This window comes from Corvus hawaiiensis, chromosome 26 (genome assembly GCF_020740725.1).
Source record: "Corvus hawaiiensis isolate bCorHaw1 chromosome 26, bCorHaw1.pri.cur, whole genome shotgun sequence".
NCBI lineage: Eukaryota > Metazoa > Chordata > Aves > Passeriformes > Corvidae > Corvus > Corvus hawaiiensis.
In genome coordinates this window covers 44,594,929-44,616,118 of record NC_063238.1, presented here as the reverse complement: position 1 = coordinate 44,616,118, position 21,190 = coordinate 44,594,929, and the positions used below count along the sequence as shown (strand labels likewise).

The following is a 21,190-nucleotide window of genomic DNA, read 5'->3' as shown; positions in this document are numbered from 1 at the left end:
TCAATATCTTTCTTGCTCTGAGGAGCCTAAAACTGAGCTCAGATTCAGGGTGTGGCCTCACCAGTATCCAATACAGTGGGACAGTCACTGCCATGGACTTGCTGGCCCCACTATAGGTGATAAAAGCCAGGATGCTATTGGTTTTCATGGCCATGGGGATACATTGGACCATGTGCAGCGACCTGTCGACCAGCACTCCCTGATCCTTTTCCCATGGGCAGCTTTCTAGTCACTCCTTCCCAAGCCTGGAGATTTAAGTATTTACTACATTCCAAGTAAAAATCATCCACAGCCTTTCCCTCATTTACTGAGGAGGTCACATCATCACCTCAGGTGATGAGGTTGGTCAAGAAGGATCTGACTTTGCTAAACTCAGGCTGGCTGGGCCTGATCACCTGGTTGTCCTGCAGGGGCCATTAAATACTCTCAAGATGATCTGCTCCAGCAGCTTCTGCAGCACTGGCCTCAGACTGATAGGCCTGGAGTTGCCCAGACTCTTCTTCTGGCCCTTCTTCTAGGGGAGAATCCCATTTGCAAGCCTCCATCAACTGGGACCTCCCCAGTCAGCCAGGACTGCTGGCAAAGAATAGCAAGTGGCTTGAGAGCAGTTCCACCAGCTCCCTCAGAGCCCTTGGGTGTATCCATTCAGTGCCACAGACAAGTCTATCACTGACCATTCTCATTGGATTGGGAGGGCTTCATTCTGCTCCCTGGTGAGGAACTTTCTCCCTCAGCAGGACTCTGTGCCCATCCCAGGAAGCACAATCACACCAAAGGGAATCACTAGTGCTCAAGGAACCTCTTGGACGTGACCAAAGACTCATCGTAGAATGGTTTGGCTTGGAAAGGACCTTGCGGACTCTCTCATTCCAGCCCCTGCCGTGGACAAAGACATCTTCCACTATCCCAGGTTGCTCCAAGCCCTGGCCAACCCAGCCTCAAACACTACCGGGGTCGTGGCAGTCATAGCTTCTCTGGGCAACCTGTGCCAGGGCCTCATCCCCCACACAGGGAAGAATTTCCTCCCAGTATCCCATCCTACCCTCTGGCAGTGGGAAGAAATTTCCCCTTGTCCCATCCCCCTCTGTTTGTGTAGGAGATCGTGGAATCCAACCCAACCTGCTCAAGCAGGAACTGCTCAACAAGGCTGCCCATGACCACGTAAACTCAAGGTTTAGTAACTCAAGGCCATTTTCACTTGTGCCATCACTTGCTAAAAGGGAGAAAAGAGCAACAAGAGTCTCGCAAAAGAACTTTTCAGAAAGCTGTGGAGAGAGAGATCTCTCCTCTGGCTGCTTTGTCTGCATCTAAAAATCCACAGATCATACAACCACTACTCAAAAGTCTTGTTCTCCAGATCCCTCAGCAGCTGTTCCTTGAACGTGTCATACCAGAAACACCAGGGTGTCAAAGCCAGAGCAGAAGCAATGAGAAAGGCCGGTCAGAAGGACAAGTCTGGCCACCTGGTGGTGATGTGGGGAGGAATGACCATGATGGAAGGATCAACTCCTCACACATGGCAGAGCTGCAAAGCCCAGACCAGTCGGACAAGGATGCAATAGAATGGGGCCCATTCATACAACACACCCACAAACCAAACCACACAAGAGCAACAGGATGGCCACTCTGATGACACCGCTAAGTTATTGTTGTCTATTCTGCATTCTCTGACATGCATCTTCCATGCAAATCCTGCCAAATAAAAAACTTTCATTTCAAAGCTGAAGGTCATATGGACACGGCATCAAGAGCAGGACATCAAACTGCCAAATTGAGGGGAAGGAAAACACTCCCCAGCTCATGACTCACCAGACTCGGCAGGCCAAGAGCTGCGGCCTCCAAAATGCCCCAAGGCCATGGGACAAGGCTGTCCCACCCCTCCACAACCAGCATAAAAGCCGGCCCAGAGCCTCTCTCCCTCACACACTTCTCCTCACGCCTTCTCCTTCTGCTCCTGCTGAAAACAGGGTGAGTCTCAAGCCCCCTGACCTTCCTGCTCCTGCACTCCCTAACCCCTCTCTGCCAGCATTCTTGGCCCCAGCCTCAGCAGCCCTCACGCCTCCCCACAGCCCCACAACAGCCTCCACACTCCCTCACCCTCCTGCATCACCGCCCCTCACACCCCCACACCCCTGCCCTGCCTCACTCCCCTCTCTCTCTTCCAGGGATCCTCCACACCACACCCATGGCCTGCTACGACCTCTGCCGCCCCTGCGGACCCACCCCGCTGGCCAACAGCTGCAACGAGCCCTGTGCCCTGCAATGCCAGGACTCCCACGTTGTCATCAACCCTTCCCCTGTGCTGGTCACCCTGCCAGGACCCATCATGACCTCCTTCCCCCAGAACACCGCCGTCGGATCCACCTCCTCAGCTGCTCTTGGCAGTGAACTCAGTGCCCAGGGACAGCCCATCTCTGGTGGATTTGGTGGCTTTGGCTACGGCCTTGGCTATGGCTATGGGCTTGGAGGCCTGGGCTGTTACGGCAGAAGGGGTGGCTACATCTGCTAAGGGCTCTCAGCACCACTCCTGACCCCACCAGCTCAGTGCTCTGGCAACAGCTCCCACAAGTAAAGCAGGAGATGGTTGCCCTAACTGCACCGCTGATCAACTTCCTTCAAATTCTTTCTCCTTTCTCTTCAGTTTTTTTTTTGCCTCAATAAAGCTCTGTTGCATCAAAGCCTTAGATGCTTCCTCTGGTTTTGAATTCCAGTGGTCTCATATCCTCACCCAACACAATGGCAGGAATGAACAGGCCATTGGGGTGGATGGCGGAGAGGCAAAACACCTTCCTTAGTAAAGATGTCACCATCAGTACCAACCAGGATCAGCAAGGGATGTAAGGGAGGCGTGGGACGACCTTCCAGAACATGACACAAGCCCATCACCTGATACATCAAAGGCTTTGACACATCAATGCTCTCCTGTGCATGTCTCTGGCAAAGCCACTCCATGGCAGCACATACTTGACAAAGTCTCCTCCCAGCAGGACCCTCTAACCCTCACTGCAAACAGAAAAACAACATCATCCACTTGGACAGGAACCCTGGGGAACCCTCAAGCAAGACAAGGATTTCCAGGACCAGGAACAGTTCAGGTCTGGATCATCAAGGACAGACACTCCACCACCTCTTCCCATCTCTGACTACCCTCACAATGAAAAGTTCTTGCCTTTTGTGCCCATGGAATTCCATCTGTTTTCACTTTCTGCCCTTGCCCTCTTTTCCCTCATGCTTGCATTGCTGAGATCAGCCAGGCTCCCTCAACTTCATCCCCTGCAAACAGGAATTTGCACACACTGATGATGCCCCCCTGTCCAGCCTTGTCTCCTGGGAGTCCCATGTATCTCAATCCTCTGTGAAAGATTCTCCAGCCCTTACTTTACCTTGGTGGTCTTGCACCGGTCTTGCTTCAATAAGTCCATGGGCTTCCTCCCCTGGGGAGCCCAGAAGTGCCTGCACACACCCACCTGAATATTGAGGATGTTGATCAGTGTTGGCTCCATGGATAAGACTCTTGACCTACTTCCCTTGAGACTTGACTGCACCTGGACTTTGGATCGCAAGGCTCTTGGTCCAGAACGTTACACATTATATAAACATAACAGTTGACTTCAGTGATCACTTACATGACCTGTACATTCTGAGATAGTCTGGGATGATGCCATAGGAGACACTGTAAAAACCCTTGGTAAAAGCTGGAGGTAAACACCAGCCATGTCTCTCCCATCATCCACAGTTAGCTGTTCTTCTCTGTAGGTAACACAGAGGTCACTAATACAGGATTTTGCCTTCCAAAATTCATGCTAACTTCTCATTATCTTCTTCTCTGACCTGCTCTTGGCAGTGCTTTGCAGAAGAAAAAAATTGTCCCATCCTTGTCTGCAGGAACAAGGTCTCTGGAAAGCCATGGACAAGGTGGGAGGGAGTAAAAGTACTGGAACGGGCAGGTCCTAATGTCTGGCACAGCCGCAAAGGCCAGACACGCCTGGCAGGGTGAAGAGGGCCCCTCTTCACAAAACACCCACAAACTAAATCACACAGGTGCCAAAGGGTGACCTCACTGATGACACCCATATTTTTCCTAAGCTTTTGTTGTTTATTCTGGTTTCTCTGATGCCCATCTTCAATGAAAACCTTCCCAAACACCAACTCTCACTTTAACGCTGCCACCAAGGTCAGATGGACACCGACTCAAGGGCAGGATATGGAGTTGTACAGTTGCTAGAAGGAAAACATTCCTCACCTCATGAATCGCAAGGCTGGGCCAGGCAAAACTGATGATTTCCATTCAGGTACCTTGAAAGAGTTACAAGGTTACTCTCTTTTTCTGAAAATTTAACATATCCAGTTCCTTCAACTGCTCCTCACATGTCTTCTTCTTCTTATCCTTCACTGGCTGCCATGAACAAGCACAAGACTTTGGGGAGCATGGGAGGCTTCCCAAAATACCTAAATGGGATTGCCTGCCCATCTCCAGTGTGTGGATACAAATATTGCTGCTAGCAAGATTTTTTCCCGCTTCTTTCCAGTCCCGTGAGATACTTTTCTCTCTCACAGAAGATATTTGTAGACTTCTATAGAATAGGAACACCTGCGGCCTTGCAAAGCCTTGTTTATAGTACAGTAGAAAAATATTTTGACAACGGATGTTTTAGGAATTTAGCCAATCACCCCAAGGGATGGCTGATCCTTTGGCTAATTGGATTATGAAGAAAAAAGTCTATAAAAGAGTTGTAAAATAGTTAAATAAATCAATCTTGCTGCACAACTCCTGCCTGTTGGATCTCTCTTTGCCTCCCTACCACTGCGGGACACCATGATACCAGTGGGAAAAGCCTGGCATATAGACAGGTTTGGAAAGTTGGAAACATGGAAAGGAGGGAGAGAATGAAATGGAAGGGGACAGCCCACACCCCCAGAAGAGCTGCAAAGCCCAGACCAGCCTGATGTGGCTCTGGGGAAATGAGGCACCTCTTCACAAGACAGCAACAAACCACAGCACACAGGGCGATCTCACTGATGACATCTCATCTCTACAAAGCTTTCATCATGACTTCAAACGCTCCTTGAAAAACATCATCATCATCAGGTTTGATCACTGAAACTCACACATTAAAGTTGCCATCAAGGTCAGATGGACACAGCTTCAAGAGCAGGACATGACACTGAAGAGTTGCAAGAAGGAAAACACTCCCAACATCATCACTCACCAGGCTGGGCCAGGAAAGAGCTGCTGCCTGCAAAATGCCCCAAGGCCATGGGACAAGGCTGTCCCGCCCCTCCACAACCAGCATAAAAGCCGGCCCAACGCCTCTCTCCCTCACACACTTCTCACACCTTCTCCTTCTGCTCCTACAGACAACTAGGTGACCTTCAAGACCCTGACCCTCCTGCTCCAGGCCCCCTGGCCCTCTCTGCCAGCACACTCAGGCCCCAGCCTCAGCAGCCTTCACACCTCCCCACAGCCCCACAACAGCCTCCACACTCCGTCACCCTCCTGCATCACTGCCCCTCACACCCTGGCCCTGCCTCACTCCCCTCTCTCTTCCAGGAAACCTCCACACCACACCCATGGCCTGCTACAACCGCTGCCAGCCCTGCGGACCCACCCCGCTGGCCAACAGCTGCAACGAGCCCTGTGCCCTGCAATGCCAGGACTCCAGCGTTGTCATCAACCCTTCCCCTGTGCTGGTCACCCTGCCAGGACCCATCATGACCTCCTTCCCCCAGAACACCGCTGTCGGATCCACCTCCTTGGCTGCTCTCGGCAGTGAACTCAGTGTGCAGGGACAGCCCATCTCTGGTGGATTTGGTGGCTTTGGCTACGGCCGTGGCCTTGGCTATGGGCTGGGAGGCCTGGGCTGCTATGGCAGAAGGGGTGGCTACATCTGCTAAGGACCCTTGGCACCACCCCTGACACCAGCCATCCACTCCCTGGAGCACATCTCAGGCATTGAGAACGCCTCTCTGAGCCAAGCCTCTCAAACTAGCTCCGAGCTTCCAGCTCCTGCCCTCAGGACACCAAGCAAGGCAGCAGCCAAAGGGCCGGCCCAGGCTGCCTGCAAGCATGGCCCATCTCCCTTCCTCTTCTCCCACTGCCTGCTCTGCATCGCCCCTTTGGCTCTGTCCAGTCCCCTCTGCTGCAAACCCCTTCTCCCAAGCCAGAGACCATTGGGCACCTCTGCTGGGCTGCTCCCAGTGTGGGGCAAGAAGCCATTGATGCTCTGGCCAAACCTACTGCAAGCAAAGGACCTTGGCTGATGATTGCCCTACCTGCACCTCGGACCAGCTCCTTTCTAGTGGATGCTCATGACCTTTCACTGTTCTTTCGCCTCAATAAAATTCTCTTGTCTCACAGCCTGAGATGTCTCCTCTTCCCTCACGGGCACACACTGGCACACTTTACTCTTCCGGTTTATCCCATAAAGTCTTCACTTTCTTGATACCAGGTCTGGCTACACTAATGCAGGTCCATCCCTACTGCTGATACAAGCCCCTCCTGGGCGGTGTGTTCACATTGTCTGGACACCATTTACTCCAGCCCCACATCCTCTTCCATGACGATCTCCATATCAGCTCAAGTAGGTCCATAGCATCCTTATTTTCAGGTCCCAGAATTGAAAGCACAACTCCAGTCTCACCAGAGCAGAGTAGAGGGTCAGAATCACCCCCTCACCTCTTGCCCTTGCTGTGGGGATGAGCCCAGGACATGGGGGGGTTTTTCTTCAGCACATTCACATGGCTGGGTCACATCCAGTTCTTCATCCAACAACATCCCAAGTCCTTCTCTGCGGGCATACTCTCAATCAACTCATCACCAAGCCAATATCCATTACTGACATTGCTCTGATCCAGATGCAGGATCTTGCACTTTGTCCTGTTGACCTTCATGAGCTTCACACCAGCCCCTCTACCCAGCCCCTCTACCCAGCCCATCCAGAACCCTCTGGATGCCATCCCTAGCCTCAGACCATCAACCTCACCACTCACCTTGGTGTCACCCCAATCTTCCCAAGGGGGGCACTCAAACCCACTCTCCATGTCCCTGGAAAAGATGGGAAGTTATAATGGTTCCAGTATGAGTCTGTGGGTCACCACTCATCCCTGTTCTTCACACAGGGGCATGGAGACATTGACCACAACTCTTTGAGTGAGACCATCCTGCCCATTTCTTATCCACCAACAAGTCCAACCATCAAGTCCACATCTCTCCAGGTTACAGACAAGGATGTTGTCTGCAACAGGAACAAAAGGTTTGCACAAGTCCAGCTACATGATACTGGTCCCTCTTCCCTCATCCACCCATGCTGGAACCAATACCAACTCACCAATCTGTTGCCAAGGTCAGATGGACACTGCCTCTAGAGCATGACATGGAATTTCAGAGCTGTGGGAAGCAAAACACTCCCCTCCCAACCTCACGACTCACCAGGCTGTGCAAGGCAACAGCTTCTGCCTGGAAAACGTCCCAATGTGATGGGCCAAGGCTATCCCAAACGTTCAGCCCCGCATCATCCTCAAGGCTGTACTCTTGATCTTCTCCAGCAGAGTCTTCTCCTCCTTATTTCCAGTAACTCAGAGATGAACAGAGTTCACCAGTATAACCAGTGAGTAGCAGAGGGGCAGAATCTCCTGCAACTGGATTGGAGAAATCACAAATATGCAGGATGCAGGCAGGGTGATGTGAGGGCATTGAGAGCAGCCCCAAGGAGGAGCACTTGGAGTGTTGGTAGATGATGAATTGGATGTGTCCCAGCCATGTGCGCTCGCCAACCAGAAACCCTCCATGTCCTGGGTTCATCCCCACAGCGTGGGCAGGACAAGAGAGAGGGGGAACCTCACCATCTCCTCTCTTATACTAAGACCAGAGTTCTGTGTTGAACTCTGAGCCCCCAAAGACAAGGAAGACATGGAACCTGCTTGAGTGGATCTGTAGATGGGCCTGGAAGATGATGAGAGTCAGGAAGTTATACTGGTTCCAGGATGAGTCTGTGGGTCACCACTCATCCCTGTTCTCCACACAGGAACATGGAGCTGTTGGTGTCCAGAAAAGTAAACACGCCACCCAGACGGGCTTGTATCAGAGGCAGGGATAGACCTGCATTAGTGTATCCAGGCCTGTGATTCAGTAGCTGAAGGGTTTGTGTGATGATGCACTGGAAGAGCAAATTGTGCCAGTTGGTAGTAGAATGGGGAAACATTTCCTAAAAGAGGTACTGGTGCACTTTCTCACCCACCCCAGTGGGTGAACCCTAACCCTAACCCTAACCCAATCCTGGCTTATTGCTGAGTGAGATTAGAAGAGTCTTCAGGGAAGAAAGAAGAAGGAGTCATCTTAAAATATGATGCAGGAAAACTTTATTGAGTTAGAACACAGAAAGGTCATGAACAGCAAATGGAAGGGAGCCAGGCTGAGGTGCAAGTAGAGTGGCCATCAGCCAAGGTCCTTTGGTTACAGGAGGTTTTGCCAGATCATCAATGCCTTCCAGCCCCACAGTGGGTGGTTGGTGTTAAGGGTGGTGCCGAGGGCCCTTAGCAGATGTAGCCGCCCCTTCTGCCATAGCAGCCCAGGCCTCCCAGCCCATAGCCATAGCCAAGGCCATAGCCAAAGCCACCAAATCCACCAGAGATGGGCTGTCCCTGCACACTGAGTTCAGTGCCCACGGCAGCCGAGGAGGTGGATCCGACGGCGGTGTTCTGGGGGAAGGAGGTCATGATGGGTCCCGGCAGGGTGACCAGCACGGGGGAAGGGTTGATGACAACGTGGGAGTCCTGGCATTGCAGGGCACAGGGCTCGTTGCAGCTGTTGGCCAGCGGGGTGGGTCCGCAGGGCTGGCAGCGGTTGTAGCAGGCCATGGGTGTGGTGTGGAGGGTCCCTGGAAGAGAGAGGGGAGTGAGGCAGGGCCAGGGTGTGAGGGGCTGTGATGCAGGAGGGTGAGGGAGTGTGGAGGCTGTTGTGGGGCTGTGGGGAGGCGTGAGGGCTGCTGAGGCTGGGGCCAAGTGTGCTGGAAGAGAGGGTCCAGGAGGGCAGGAGCAGGAGGGTCAGGGGCTTGAGACTCACCTTGTCTTCAGCACAGGAAGAGAAGGCGTGAGGAGAAGTGTGTGAGGGAGAGAGGCACTGGGCCGATTTTATGCTGGTCGTGGAGGGGCGGGACAGCCTTGTCCCATGGCCTTGTGGCATTTTGCAGGCAGCAGCTCTTTCGTGGCCCAGGATCGTGAGTCATGAGGTGGGGAGTGCTCTCCTTCGTGAATTCTGCAATTCCATGTCCTGCTCTTCTGTTTGTGTCCATCTGACCTTGGCAGCAGCTTTTAATTGGGTGCTGGTAATAGACGGGGATTTGATTGTTCAGTGTATGTCAGGAAGGGCTGAATCAACAACCAGCACCCAAAAAAGGTACAATGTCATCAGTGAGGTCATTTTGTGGCACTCATGTGCTGTGGTTTGTGGGTGCCTTGTGATGACTGGGCTTCTCTTCCATGCCAATGGATGTCCATCAGGCATTGCATTGCACCCAGGAATGCCAAGGGAGGTGTTGATGTCCTGGGGAGGTCACTCTGGAAGAGTTTGGAAAGGTCACGGTACCTGGGAGCAGTTCCGGATAGAGGAAAGAGAGCTCATGACCTTGTGTCTTGAATGGGATCAAGAGTGAAGATCTGGAAAACGAGAGGCTGTTCAGGCTGAACTTGTTCCACTGTTATGGTCTATTTGTATTTTGAAATTTACATGACAGTATACTGTGACATGTAAAGAGTATTCCTTGACCTCATTCAGAAATCCAACAAACGCGGCCCGATCCCTTTTTTCCCTGGTTGGCCTGTGACATCAATTACTGTTTTCCGCGTTCAAGCCACAGGTTTTCATAACTTATAACTTGTAAGTCTTAATGTGTTGTTCCTGTGACAACAACATTAATTACTAACGGAGAACCAGTGAGTTCCTCTTCCCTTCTTTGTCATGGTGCAGTTGTTCCTCTGTGGAATTGTGCAATTTCACGTTCTTCTCCTGAGGCCGTCTCCATCTGACCTTGGTGGTAGGTTTTAGTTGTGAGAATTAGAGACCAATGTGCTGTTGTTGATTGTGCGTGTCACGACACATAGAAGATTCAATCACAGCTTAGGAGAATTGGGCTGTCATCACTGAGGTCATGCCATGACATATGTACAAAATGGTCCATTTTGCATCCTTGCCTCCTGACTCAAGGAACTCCCAGCTTCTCCTCATCTTAAGGATATCCCAGTCCTGTCAGTGTCGTGGTCTCCCCGCACCGGTCTTGGTCAACCATGCCCATGTCCTTGTTCCTCTGTGGAGCCCCACCAGTGGTGGGGAACAGGAGGGTCATCTCCCTCAACCTGCTTGTATTTCTTTTCCCAATCCTGTCAGGGTAACTGCTGGAGCTTTTCTCTGCAAAGTATACAGGGCCACCTTACGATCAATTTATGAAATTTCAGCCCAGAACACCAAACATGTCCCGGGCAGCATAGAAAGAGGTGTAGCCAGGAGGAATGGCTGAGGAACCAACTGATGACATGAGACAACACCCAAATTCCGATAGGCTTTGTTTGCACCTTCTACATTCAAGAAAAAAACAGTACCAATCCATTGGCCTCTACTTCTCTGAATTAAAATCTGCGGCCAAGGTCAGATGGACACGGACTCAAGGGAATTGCAGAATTGCAGGGAGGAAAACACTCCCCAAATCATGACTCACCAGGCTGGGCAGGCCAAGAGCTGCTGCCTGCAAAACGCCCTAAAGCCATGGGACAAGGTTGTCCCGACCCTCCACAACCAGCATAAAAGCCAGCCCAGTGCCTCTCTCCCTCACACACTTCTCCTCACGCCTTCTCCTCCAGCTCCTGCTGACAACAAGGTGAGTCTCAAGCCCCTGATCCTCCTGCTTCTGCACCCCTGGCCCCTCTCTGCCAGCACACTCGGCCCCAGCCTCAGAAGCCCTCACGCCTCCCCACAGCCCCATAACAGACTCCACACTCCCCACATCCCTCCCGCATCACCGCCCCTCACACCCCTCACACCCTGGCCCTGCCTCACTCCCCTCTCTCTTCCAGGGACCCTCCACACCACACCCATGGCCTGCTACGACCTCTGCCGACCCTGTGGACCCACCCCGCTGGCCAACAGCTGCAACGAGCCCTGTGCCCTGCAATGCCAGGACTCCCACGTTGTCATCAACCCTTCCCCTGTGCTGGTCACCCTGCCAGGACCCATCATGACCTCCTTCCCCCAGAACACCGCCGTCGGATCCACCTCCTCAGCTGCTGTTGGCAGTGAACTCAGTGCCCAGGGACAGCCCATCTCTGGTGGATTTGGTGGCTTTGGCTATGGCCTTGGCTACGGCCGTGGCTTTGGCTATGGGCTGGGAGGCCTGGGCTGCTATGGCAGAAGGGGTGGCTACATCTGCTAAGGGCCCTCAGCACCACCTCTGACATCACCAGCTCGGGGCTCTGGCAACAGCTCCCACAAGCAAAGCACCTTGGTTGATGGTCGCCCTACTTGCACCTCACATTGTATTCCTTCCACTTTTTTCTCCTGCCTCTTCATTCCTTTGCCTCAGTAAAGTTTTTCTGCATCAAAGCCTGAGACTCCTCGTCTTGTTTTTTTATTCCCATGGCCTCACATCCTTACCCAGCACATTCCACAGCTCAACAGGACATTGGGGTACATGGAACAGACGAACAACACCTTTCCTCACAAATATGTAAAAAGAAGTAATAACAAAGTCTGGCACGGGAAGCAGAGGAGGGGACACCCTCCAGAACATGTCACACTCACCTTACCTGATACACCAAAGCCTTGGACACGTTAATGCTCTCCTGGGTACAGCTCTGGTAAATCTTTCCATGCCAGCACACACTTGATAAACTCTCTTCCCACCAGTACTCTTGAACCCTTCCAGCAAAAAGAGTCACAAAATCTTCTGCTTGGGCAGAAACTCTGGAGTGCAAGTGCTTCAACTGCCCTGCTCAAGCAAGAGCAGGAATTCCAGAACCATGGACAGTTCAGGTTTGGCTCTCCCAGGACAGCGACTCCACCACCACCAACTCTTTCACTCTGTGGCCACCACCACAGTGAAAGATTCTTGCCTTCTTTGCCCAGGGAATTCCATCTGTTTTCACTTGCCCCCAAGGCCTCTTGTCCTGCAAGTGTGCACTGCTGAGAACAGCCGGGCTCCTTCACTTCATTCCCTGCCATCAGGGATTTGCACACACTGATGACACGCCCCCATCCACCCTCATCTCCTGGGAGTCCCAGCATCCTCAGCCTCTCCTCTATGAAAGATTCTCCAGCCCCTTTGGAGTCTTGTTGTCCTGAGATGGTCTGGATTCACTACATCTACTTCATTTTCACCCTGAGGAGCCCAGAACTGCCCACAACACCTCCCATGGGACCTCAGCAGTGCTGAGCAGACCACATAAGCCACTTCTCCCTGCTTGGTCATAACACTTTTCCCAATACTACCCTGGATATATGGGGTCCCTTTTCCCACACAGGGACACCTCCTGGTCCTTTCCTTCTCAATCAGAACCACAAAGGCTTTTTCTCAAAATAAAACTATTGTTCCAGCAGAAACCTAGACATTCCTTCCTACCCAGGAAGACTCCTCCCAAGGAAAAGCACTTGGCAGCTGCCCTTACAGAACGCCATCGGATGTCCAGCACCTGTCAGGTTTTCAGTGTTGGCCCAGTGGATCCAACTCCTGGGCTACAGCACTGGAGCTTGGCTTCCATCTGGACTTTGGGACACTGACCACAAGCCTCCGGGTCCAGCCCTTCAGACCTTTCTCAGTCCACTACACTGGCCACTGGCACAACCTGGACTTGCCTGGCTTGTTGGGGACCATGCAATGCTCTCCTCCAAAAACCCTGGGCGACCTCCAAATCCTCTTTCTGACAATCACAAGTGGCCTCATCTGTTGGCACACAGCCTCCGTAAAGGTCCAAAAGGGCCCGGATATCAAAAGCTTAAGAGCAAGAGGAGCACCAAGACACCCACAGAGAAGTCTACAGAAAAGGTCAGGTCTAGTGCCAAGCTTGGGCAGGTGGGAGCAATGTGACGAGGGATGAAATGTGAGGGAAGAGGCAACACCTCCAGTACAGCTGCAAATCCCAGAGCAGCCTGACAGGGCTGGGAGGGAATCTCCTCTTCAAAACTGTCTTGGGGTGACTTCATGATGTGTATCCCGTATCACTGCTCTATGCCCAGAAATTAATTCTTGTACCTTTCTATGCCTTTAAACTGAGCCTTAGAGGAGGAAGGAAAAACTGAGCAAAACTTTTTCAAAGCAGTTTGCAGCTTGTTCAAGGTCACACAGAGATAGCAACTTTTTTTCAGCTGCGGCAGGGGAGGGAGGAGGCACCCGGTTTGCTGCTTCCCTGTCAGCTTCTGGCCAGTTTCAGCTTCTTTATCTCCAAAGGGAGACTGAGAGTTGAACTTTCTTTCCTTCCCTGGAATTTTGGATTTTTTCCCTTTTTCTGTGGACTGCTTCAATATCAGAACACATCGGGAGGACTTTCCACCAAGCACAGAGGGCCTGGCGCTGGGCCAGGCCCCAGCCCTGAGGAGACCAAAGGGAGGACTCTAACACTTTCCCAGGTATTTTCTCCACAGTCAAAGATTTTATCATTTAGCATTATTTTCCTTTTCCCGTGTGTTTGTTAAAATAAATAGTTTTCATCTCCTTCACTTTCCTTCACGGAAAATTTATTCTTTCCTGAACCTGGTGGGGGAGGGGTGGTGACCTGCCTTCTCTCAGAGGATATATTTCTAAATTTGGCCAAACCGGCACAAAAACACATCCACAAACCACAATACATGAATGTCATGCAGTGACCTCACCCATGACAACCCCACCTCTCCAATGCTTTGGTTGTTTATTCAGCCCTCCCTGACACTCAACTTCCATGCAAACCCTCCCAAATACCAACACACACCTTAAAAGCAGCTGCCAAGATTAGAAGGAAAAGGAGTCAAGAGCAGGACATGGAATCATAGAATTCCATAAAGAAACACCCACGTCATGACAGAAAAGGAAAGAGGGGCTTGCTGACCATGAGTTAGTAATTATTGGGTTTTGCTAACAGGAACAAAATATTAAGACTTCCAAGTCATACCTTGTGGCTTGAATGTGGAATAAGTGAAGTCATGTCACAGAACAACTTGGGAAAAAAAGGGATCAGGCCAGGTTTATTGTTTGTTTCTTGATTTCTGAATGAGGTCAGGAAATACTTATTCGGCAGAGTACTTTGTCATGCAAAGTTGAGAAATCCAAATGGACAATAACAACGGAGCAAGTACAGCCTGAACAGCTTCTACTTTTCCAGATCCTCTCCCTTGACCCCATTCAAGACACAAGGGGATGAACTGTCTTTCATCGTTCAGGAACTGCTCCCAGGCACCGTGACCTTTCCAAGCAATTGCAGAGTGACCTCCCCAAGACATCAGCAGCTCCCTCAGCATTCCTGGGTGCAACACAATGACTGATGGACATCCATTGGCACAGAAGAGGAGCCCAGTCATCACAAGGCAACCACAAACCACAGCACACCAGTGCCATGAAATGACCTCACTGATGACATCGCAATTCTCTGGAGCTCTGGTTGTTTATTCAGTCCTCCCTGACACACACTGAACAATCCAATCCTCCCAAAGGCAACCTCTCACTTTAAAGGTGCCACCAAGGTCAGATGGACTCAGGGGGAGGACATGGAATCGCAGAATTGCAGGAAGGAAAATACTCCCCACCTCATGACTCACCAGGCTGGGCCAGCCAAGAGCTGCAGCCTGCAAAATGCCCCAAGGCAAAGGGACAGGGCTGTCCCGCCCCTCCATGACCAGCATAAAAGCCAGCTCAGTGCCTCTCTCCCTCACACGCTTCTCCTCACACCTTCTGCTTCTCCTGTGCGGACTACCAGGTGAGCCTCAAGCCCCTGACCCTCCTGCTCCTGCACCCCCAGGCCCCTCTCTGCCAGCACACTCAGCCCCAGTCTCAGCAGCCCTCACTCCTCCCCACAGCCCCACAACAGCCTCCACACTCCCCCTCAAACCCCCATGACCCTGCCCTGCCTCACTCCCCTCTCTCTTCCAGGGACCCTCCACACCACACCCATGGCCTGCTACGACCTCTGCCGACCCTGTGGACCCACCCCGCTGGCCAACAGCTGCAACGAGCCCTGTGCCCTGCAATGCCAGGACTCCCGCGTTGTCATCCAGCCTTCCTCTGTGCTGGTCACCCTGCCAGGACCCATCATGACCTCCTTCCCCCAGAACACCGCCGTCGGATCCACCTCCTCGGCTGCTGTTGGTAGTGAACTCAGTGCCCAGGGACAGCCCATCTCTGGTGGGTTTGGCTTTGGCCTTGGCTATGGCTATGGGCTGGGAGGCCTGGGCTGCTATGGCAGAAGGGGTGGCTACATCTGCTAAGGGCTCTCAGTACCAGCCCTGACACCACCAGCTTGGTGCTCTGGCAAAAGCTCCCACAAGCAAAGCACCTTGGCTGATGGTCGCCCTACTTCCACCTCACACCAGATCCCTTCCACTTGTTTCTCTTGTCTTTTCCATCGTTTGCCTCAATAAAGATTTCCTGCATCAAACCTGAGCTGTCTCCTCATCTTTCTGAATTCCGATGGTCTCACCTCCTCCCCCAGCACAATGCCAGAAATAAACAAACCATTAGGGTGAATGGAAAGGGGGCTCAACACCTTTCTTAGAAAATATGAGACCGTGAGTAACAATCAAGACTGGCATGGGAAGCAGGGATTGAGGGGTGACACAAGCCCATCACCTACTGTACCAAAGTCTTTGACACAAGAAATTTCTCTTGCTCATGGCTCTCTCAAAGTGTCTCTGTGCCAGGACACACTCGAAAATCTCTCTTCCCAGCAGGACACTCTAACCTTCCCAAATAATAAAATAGGAACCTCATCCACTTAGGCAGGAACTCTGGAGTTCAATTGGTTCATTCTCTTCTGCTTGATCAGAGTCAGCTAAAGCCAGGTTTCCAGGACCTTGGACAGTTCAGTGTTGGATCTCCCAGGACAGACTCCACCACCTTCTTTTACTCTGGGACAAAACTCACACTGAAAAAGGCTTTTCTGCCTTGCCCATGGAATTCCATCTGTTTTCACTTGTGCCCAAGGCCTCTTGTCCTCCACATGTGCACTGCTAAGAACTGCTGGGCTGCCTCGACTTCATTCTCTGCCATCAGGAATTTGCACACACTGATGACACCCCCTTGTCGATCCGTGTCTCCTGGGAGTCTCAGCTCTCACAGTCTCTCCTCTAGGAATGATCCTCCAGACCCTTTGGAATCTTACTGGCCCTGAACTGCTTTTCTTTCACTAAATCTACTTCATTTACACATGGCAAGCCCAGAACTGTTCAGAACACCTCACGTGGGACCTCACCAATGTTCAGGAGACACCCAGAGTCACCTCCCATGGCCTCATCACAACACTTCTCCCCAGTCCTGATCTGGAGACCGGGGGTCCCTTTTCCCACAATGGTACAGGGACAACTCCTGCTCCATTCATAAGATATGAAACTTTACGGCTTGCATACAGAGTAAGTGAATTGAAGTCACAGACCAGCCTTGGTAAAAAAGGAATCGGACACCATTAGTTGTTTGTTTTTTGAATCTCTTAATGATGTCAAGAAATACACTTAAAATGAAACGGTTCATTGTCATGTAATTTTCACAAATCCAAATGGACCATAAAAATGAAACGAATCCATCCTGACCAGTACCTGGCTTTCCAGTTCCTCTCTCTTGATCTCATTCAAGACAAAAGGGGATGAGCTGAGTCCTCACACGGCACCCACAAACCACAGCACACAAATGCCGCAATATGACCTCACTGAAGACATCGCACATCTCCTGGGCTCTGGTTGTTTATTCAGCCCTCCCTGACACACACGGAACAATCAAAAGCTCCCAGAGACCAACTCTCACTTTAAAGCTGCCTCCAAGGACAGATGGACATGTTTCAAGAGTAGGACATGACACTGCCAAATTGTGGGAACGAAAACGCTCCCAAACTGAGGACTTACGAGACTCAGCCAACCAAGAGCTGCTGCCTAAAGATGCCCCAAGAGCAGGGGACAAGGCTGTCCCATCTCTCTAGGACCAGCATAAAAAACTGGCCCAGTGCTTCTCTCCCTCACACGCTTCTCCTCACACCTTCTCCTCCTTCTCCTGCTGACAACCAGGTGAGCATCAAGTCCCTGACCCTCCTCCTCCGGCACGCCTTGGCTCCTCTCTGCCAGCACGCTCGATCCCAGCCTCAGCAGCCCTCACGCCTCCCCACAGCCCCACAACAGCCTCCACACTCCCTCACCCTCCTGCATCACCACCCCTCACACCCCCACACCCTGCCCTGCCTCACTCCTCTCTCTCTTCCAGGGACCCTCCACACCACACCCATGGCCTGCTACAACCGCTGCCGCCCCTGTGGACCCACCCCGCTGGCCAACAGCTGCAACGAGCCCTGTGCCCTGCAATGCCAGGACTCCCACGTTGTCATCAACCCTTCCCCCATGCTGATCACCCTGCCAGGACCCATCATGACCTCCTTCCCCCAGAACACCGCTGTCGGATCCACCTCCTCGGCTGCTCTTGGCAGTGAACTCAGTGCCCAGGGACAGCCCATCTCTGGTGGATTTGGTGGCTTTGGCTATGGCCGTGGATTTGGCTATGGGCTGGGTGGCCTGGGCTGCTATGGCAGAAGGGGTGGCTACATCTGCTAAGGACCCTCAGCACCAGCGCTGACACCACCAGCTTGGTGCTCGGGCAACAGCTCCCACAAGGAAAGCATCTCAGCTGATGGTCACTCTACTTGCATGTCACACCAGATTCCTTCCACTGTCTGCTCCTGTCTCTTCATTCCTTCTGCCTAATAAAGTTCTCTTGCATCCCAACACAACAGATCTCTCCTTTTTTTCTTCCAGTAGTCTCACAATCTCACTTTACACAAACCAGGGCTGCACAGACTCTCAGGGAAGGTGGAAAAGAACCACAAAAATTGTCATAGCAAAGATGGCCCCTCCAATACAAACACAGAAAGCCAGGGGGAAACACAGGGGTGGGAAATTCCAGAACAAGTCACAAGCCCATCACTTGCTGCAACAAAGGCTTTGACATAACAATGCCTTGCTCAGTGTTCTGGCAAAGTCACTCTGTGCATAATTCCCTTACTCCTGTCTTGTCTCTATTTCTAGGAGGCCTCTCAAGGCATCAAGCACACACTTGACAATCTCTCTTTCCAGAGGGACTCTCAAACCCTCCAAAAAAGCAGTTAACGACATCATCAACTTTTAGAGAAACTCAGGAGTGCAAGTGCTTCCATCCCCTCTGTTTAAGCAGGCCTACCCAGAGAAGGATGTCCAGGAGCATGGCCATTGGGCATGGATCTCCCAGGACAGAGACTGCTCCACCTCTTCCACTTTGTCACCACCCTCACACTGAAAAAGGATTCTCTGCTCTGCCCATGAAATGCCACCTGTTTTCATTCATGCCCTTGCCCTCTTTTTCTTTACATGTGCTGAGAACAGCCAGGCTGCCTCGACTTTGTTTCCTGCCATCAGAGATTTGCACACATTTATGACATTCCCCTGTCCATCCTTGTCTCCTGAGAGTCCTGAGAGCTCTCCAGCCTCTCTAGGAAAGACTCTCCAACACTTGCATTATCCATGTGGTCCAGAACTGATCTTGTTTCACTAAATCCATGGGCTTCTTTCCCAGGGTAGGCCAGAACTGCTCGCACCAACCCACATTATTGTTGAGGAGGCTGAACAGCATTGGCTCCAGGAACACAACTCTTGAGCCAGCATCACTTGAGACTTGATTTCATCTGGACTTTGGATCACAAGCCTCCTGGCCCAGCCTGTTAAATATTTGATAAATAATAGCAGTTCACCTCACTGACCGTTTACACCACCTGTACATTCTTGGATAGTTTGGAATGATGCAGTAGGAGACAGTGTCAAAGACAATGCTAAGAGGTGGAGGTAAACACAAGCCATGGCTCTCGCATCATTAACAATAAGATTTTCTTCTCTGTAGGTAACACAGAAGTCACTAAGATACAATTTTGCCCTCCAAAATCAACTCTAACCGCTCCTTTTCACCTTCTTGTCCAACCTGCACTGACAATGCTTTCCAGGTGAAAATAATTGTCCCATCCTTGTCTGCAGGAACAAGGTCCCTGGAAAGGTGTTTACAAAGGAAAAGGGAAAAAATGCACTGGCAGGGCAGGTCCCAATACCTGGCAGAGCTGCAAAGCCCAGACTAGCCTGACAGGGCTGTGAGGAAAACAGGCCCCTCTTCTAAATGCAACCACAACCAGTGGCAGAGGGTGACCGATGACACCCCACCCCTTCAAAGCTTGGGTCGCTTCTTCAAACTGCCCCGACATGCCTCCTCAGCAAAAGAATATTTCTCTAATACTCCCACTTAAAAGCAGCCGCGAAGGTCAGACGGACACGGTCTCAAGAGCAGGACATCAAACTGCACAGATGTGGGAAGGAAAACACTCCCTGCCTGAAGATTCACCAGTCTGGGCCAGGCAAAAGCTGCTGCCTGAGAAATGCCCCAAGGGCATCGGCCGAGGCTGGCCCGCCCCTCCACAACCAGCATAAAAGCCGACTCAGGGCCTGTCTCCCTCACACACTTCTCCTCACACCTTCTCCTTCTACTCCTGCTCACAACCAGGTGAGTCTCAAGTACCTGACCCTCCTGCTCCTGCACCCCTGGCACCTCTCTTCCAGCATGCTCGGCCCCAGCCTCAGCAGCCCTTACACCTCCCCACAGCCCCACAACAGCCTCCACACTCCCTCACCCTCCTGCATCACTGCCCCTCACACCCCCACACCCCCCTGCCCTGTCTCAATCCTCCCTCTCTTCCAGGGATCCTCCACACCACACCCATGGCCTGCTACAACCTCTGCCAGCCCTGCGGACCCACCCCGCTGGCCAACAGCTGCAACGAGCCCTGTGCCCTGCAATGCCAGGACTCCAGCGTCGTCACCAACCCTTCCCCGGTGCTGGTCACCCTGCCAGGACCCATCATGACCTCCTTCCCCCAGAACACCGCAGTTGGATCCACCTCCTCGGCTGCCGTGGGCACTGAACTCAGTGTGCAGGGACAGCCCATCTCTGGTGGATTTGGTGGCTTTGGCTACGGCCTTGGCTATGGCCGTGGCTTTGGCTATGGGCTGGGTGGCCTGGGCTGCTATGGCAGAAGGGGCGGCTACATCTGCTAAGGGCCCTCAGCACTACCCCTGACACCACCAGCTCGGTGCTGTGGCAACAGCTCCTGCAAGCAAAGCACCTCGACTGATGGTACCCTTATTGTACCTCACACCATCTCCCTTCCACTTGTTTCTCCTGCCTTATACTTCTTTTGCCTCAATAAAGTATCCTTGTAACATAGCCTGAGACGTCTCCTCCTCCTTTGTTCTACCAGAGCTCTTGCAGTTTCACCTAGCACAAAGTCAGGAGTCAACAGCCCATCAGTGTGGGTGCAAAAGGGGCCACAAGACCTCTCCTGGGATATCTGTCAACAGCAGAACCATCCACTGGGTTTCCAGAATAGAGCTCAAGCCCTTCCTTTTCCCAAAGCCTTGGACACACCAATGCACTTGTGCCCATATCTCCAACACAACCTCTCCATGGCAGCAAACATTTGTCCAACTCCTCTCCACCGGGAATCTCTGAACATGCCAGCGCTGGAATCCAGGAGTGCACAAGGAACCTGGGGGAATCAATTAGTTCAAGCTGACCTGGTGCCCAGACAAAGCAACCAGCCTTCCCTCAGCTGCTCCTCACAGAAATGGTTCTGTAGATTCTTCACCAACATCCTTGTTCTTTGGACATCCTCGAGCACCTCAATATCTTTCTTGCTCTGAGGAGCCTAAAACTGAGCTCAGATTCAGGGTGTGGCCTCACCAGTATCCAATACAGTGGGACAGTCACTGCCATGGACTTGCTGGCCCCACTATAGGTGATAAAAGCCAGGATGCTATTGGTTTTCATGGCCATGGGGATACATTGGACCATGTGCAGTGACCTGTCGACCAGCACTCCCTGATCCTTTTCCCATGGGCAGCTTTCTAGTCACTCCTTCCCAAGCCTGGAGATTTAAGTATTTACTACATTCCAAGTAAAAATCATCCACAGCC

General features: G+C 52.0%; 4 protein-coding genes across 6 annotated transcripts; 3 read left to right on the top strand and 1 right to left on the bottom strand.

Moving 5' to 3' along the window:
- Positions 1–1,931: 1,931 nt before the first annotated feature.
- Positions 1,932–20,375, top strand: LOC125317025 (feather beta keratin-like). Of its 3 annotated transcripts, none has more exons than XR_007199928.1 (2): positions 1,932–1,968; positions 2,166–2,678. XR_007199928.1 is itself a non-coding variant. In XM_048286614.1 (2 exons), the coding sequence occupies exon 2, from the start codon at positions 19,937–19,939 to the stop codon at positions 20,270–20,272; it is 336 nt and encodes a 111-aa protein (XP_048142571.1). In that variant the 5' UTR covers positions 1,939–1,968; positions 19,918–19,936; the 3' UTR covers positions 20,273–20,375. The 3 variants fall into 3 exon arrangements, 2 of the variants coding, with proteins under 2 accessions (XP_048142571.1, XP_048142570.1); XM_048286614.1 differs by lacking the exon at positions 2,166–2,678 and adding an exon at positions 19,918–20,375 and having other exon boundaries at positions 1,939–1,968; XM_048286613.1 differs by lacking the exons at positions 1,932–1,968; positions 2,166–2,678 and adding exons at positions 19,497–19,721; positions 19,917–20,375.
- Positions 8,342–8,856, bottom strand: LOC125317050 (feather beta keratin-like). Its single transcript, XM_048286650.1, has one exon. The coding sequence runs from the start codon at positions 8,854–8,856 to the stop codon at positions 8,533–8,535; it is 324 nt and encodes a 107-aa protein (XP_048142607.1). The 3' UTR covers positions 8,342–8,532.
- LOC125317057 (feather beta keratin-like) lies at positions 14,898–15,484 on the top strand. The gene is made up of 2 exons (XM_048286659.1): positions 14,898–14,928; positions 15,102–15,484. Exon 2 carries the CDS (start codon positions 15,122–15,124, stop codon positions 15,434–15,436), a length of 315 nt encoding a protein of 104 aa, XP_048142616.1. The 5' UTR covers positions 14,898–14,928; positions 15,102–15,121; the 3' UTR covers positions 15,437–15,484.
- LOC125317048 (feather beta keratin-like) lies at positions 17,192–17,786 on the top strand. The gene is made up of 2 exons (XM_048286648.1): positions 17,192–17,221; positions 17,415–17,786. Exon 2 carries the CDS (start codon positions 17,435–17,437, stop codon positions 17,756–17,758), a length of 324 nt encoding a protein of 107 aa, XP_048142605.1. The 5' UTR covers positions 17,192–17,221; positions 17,415–17,434; the 3' UTR covers positions 17,759–17,786.
- Positions 20,376–21,190: the final 815 nt, after the last annotated feature.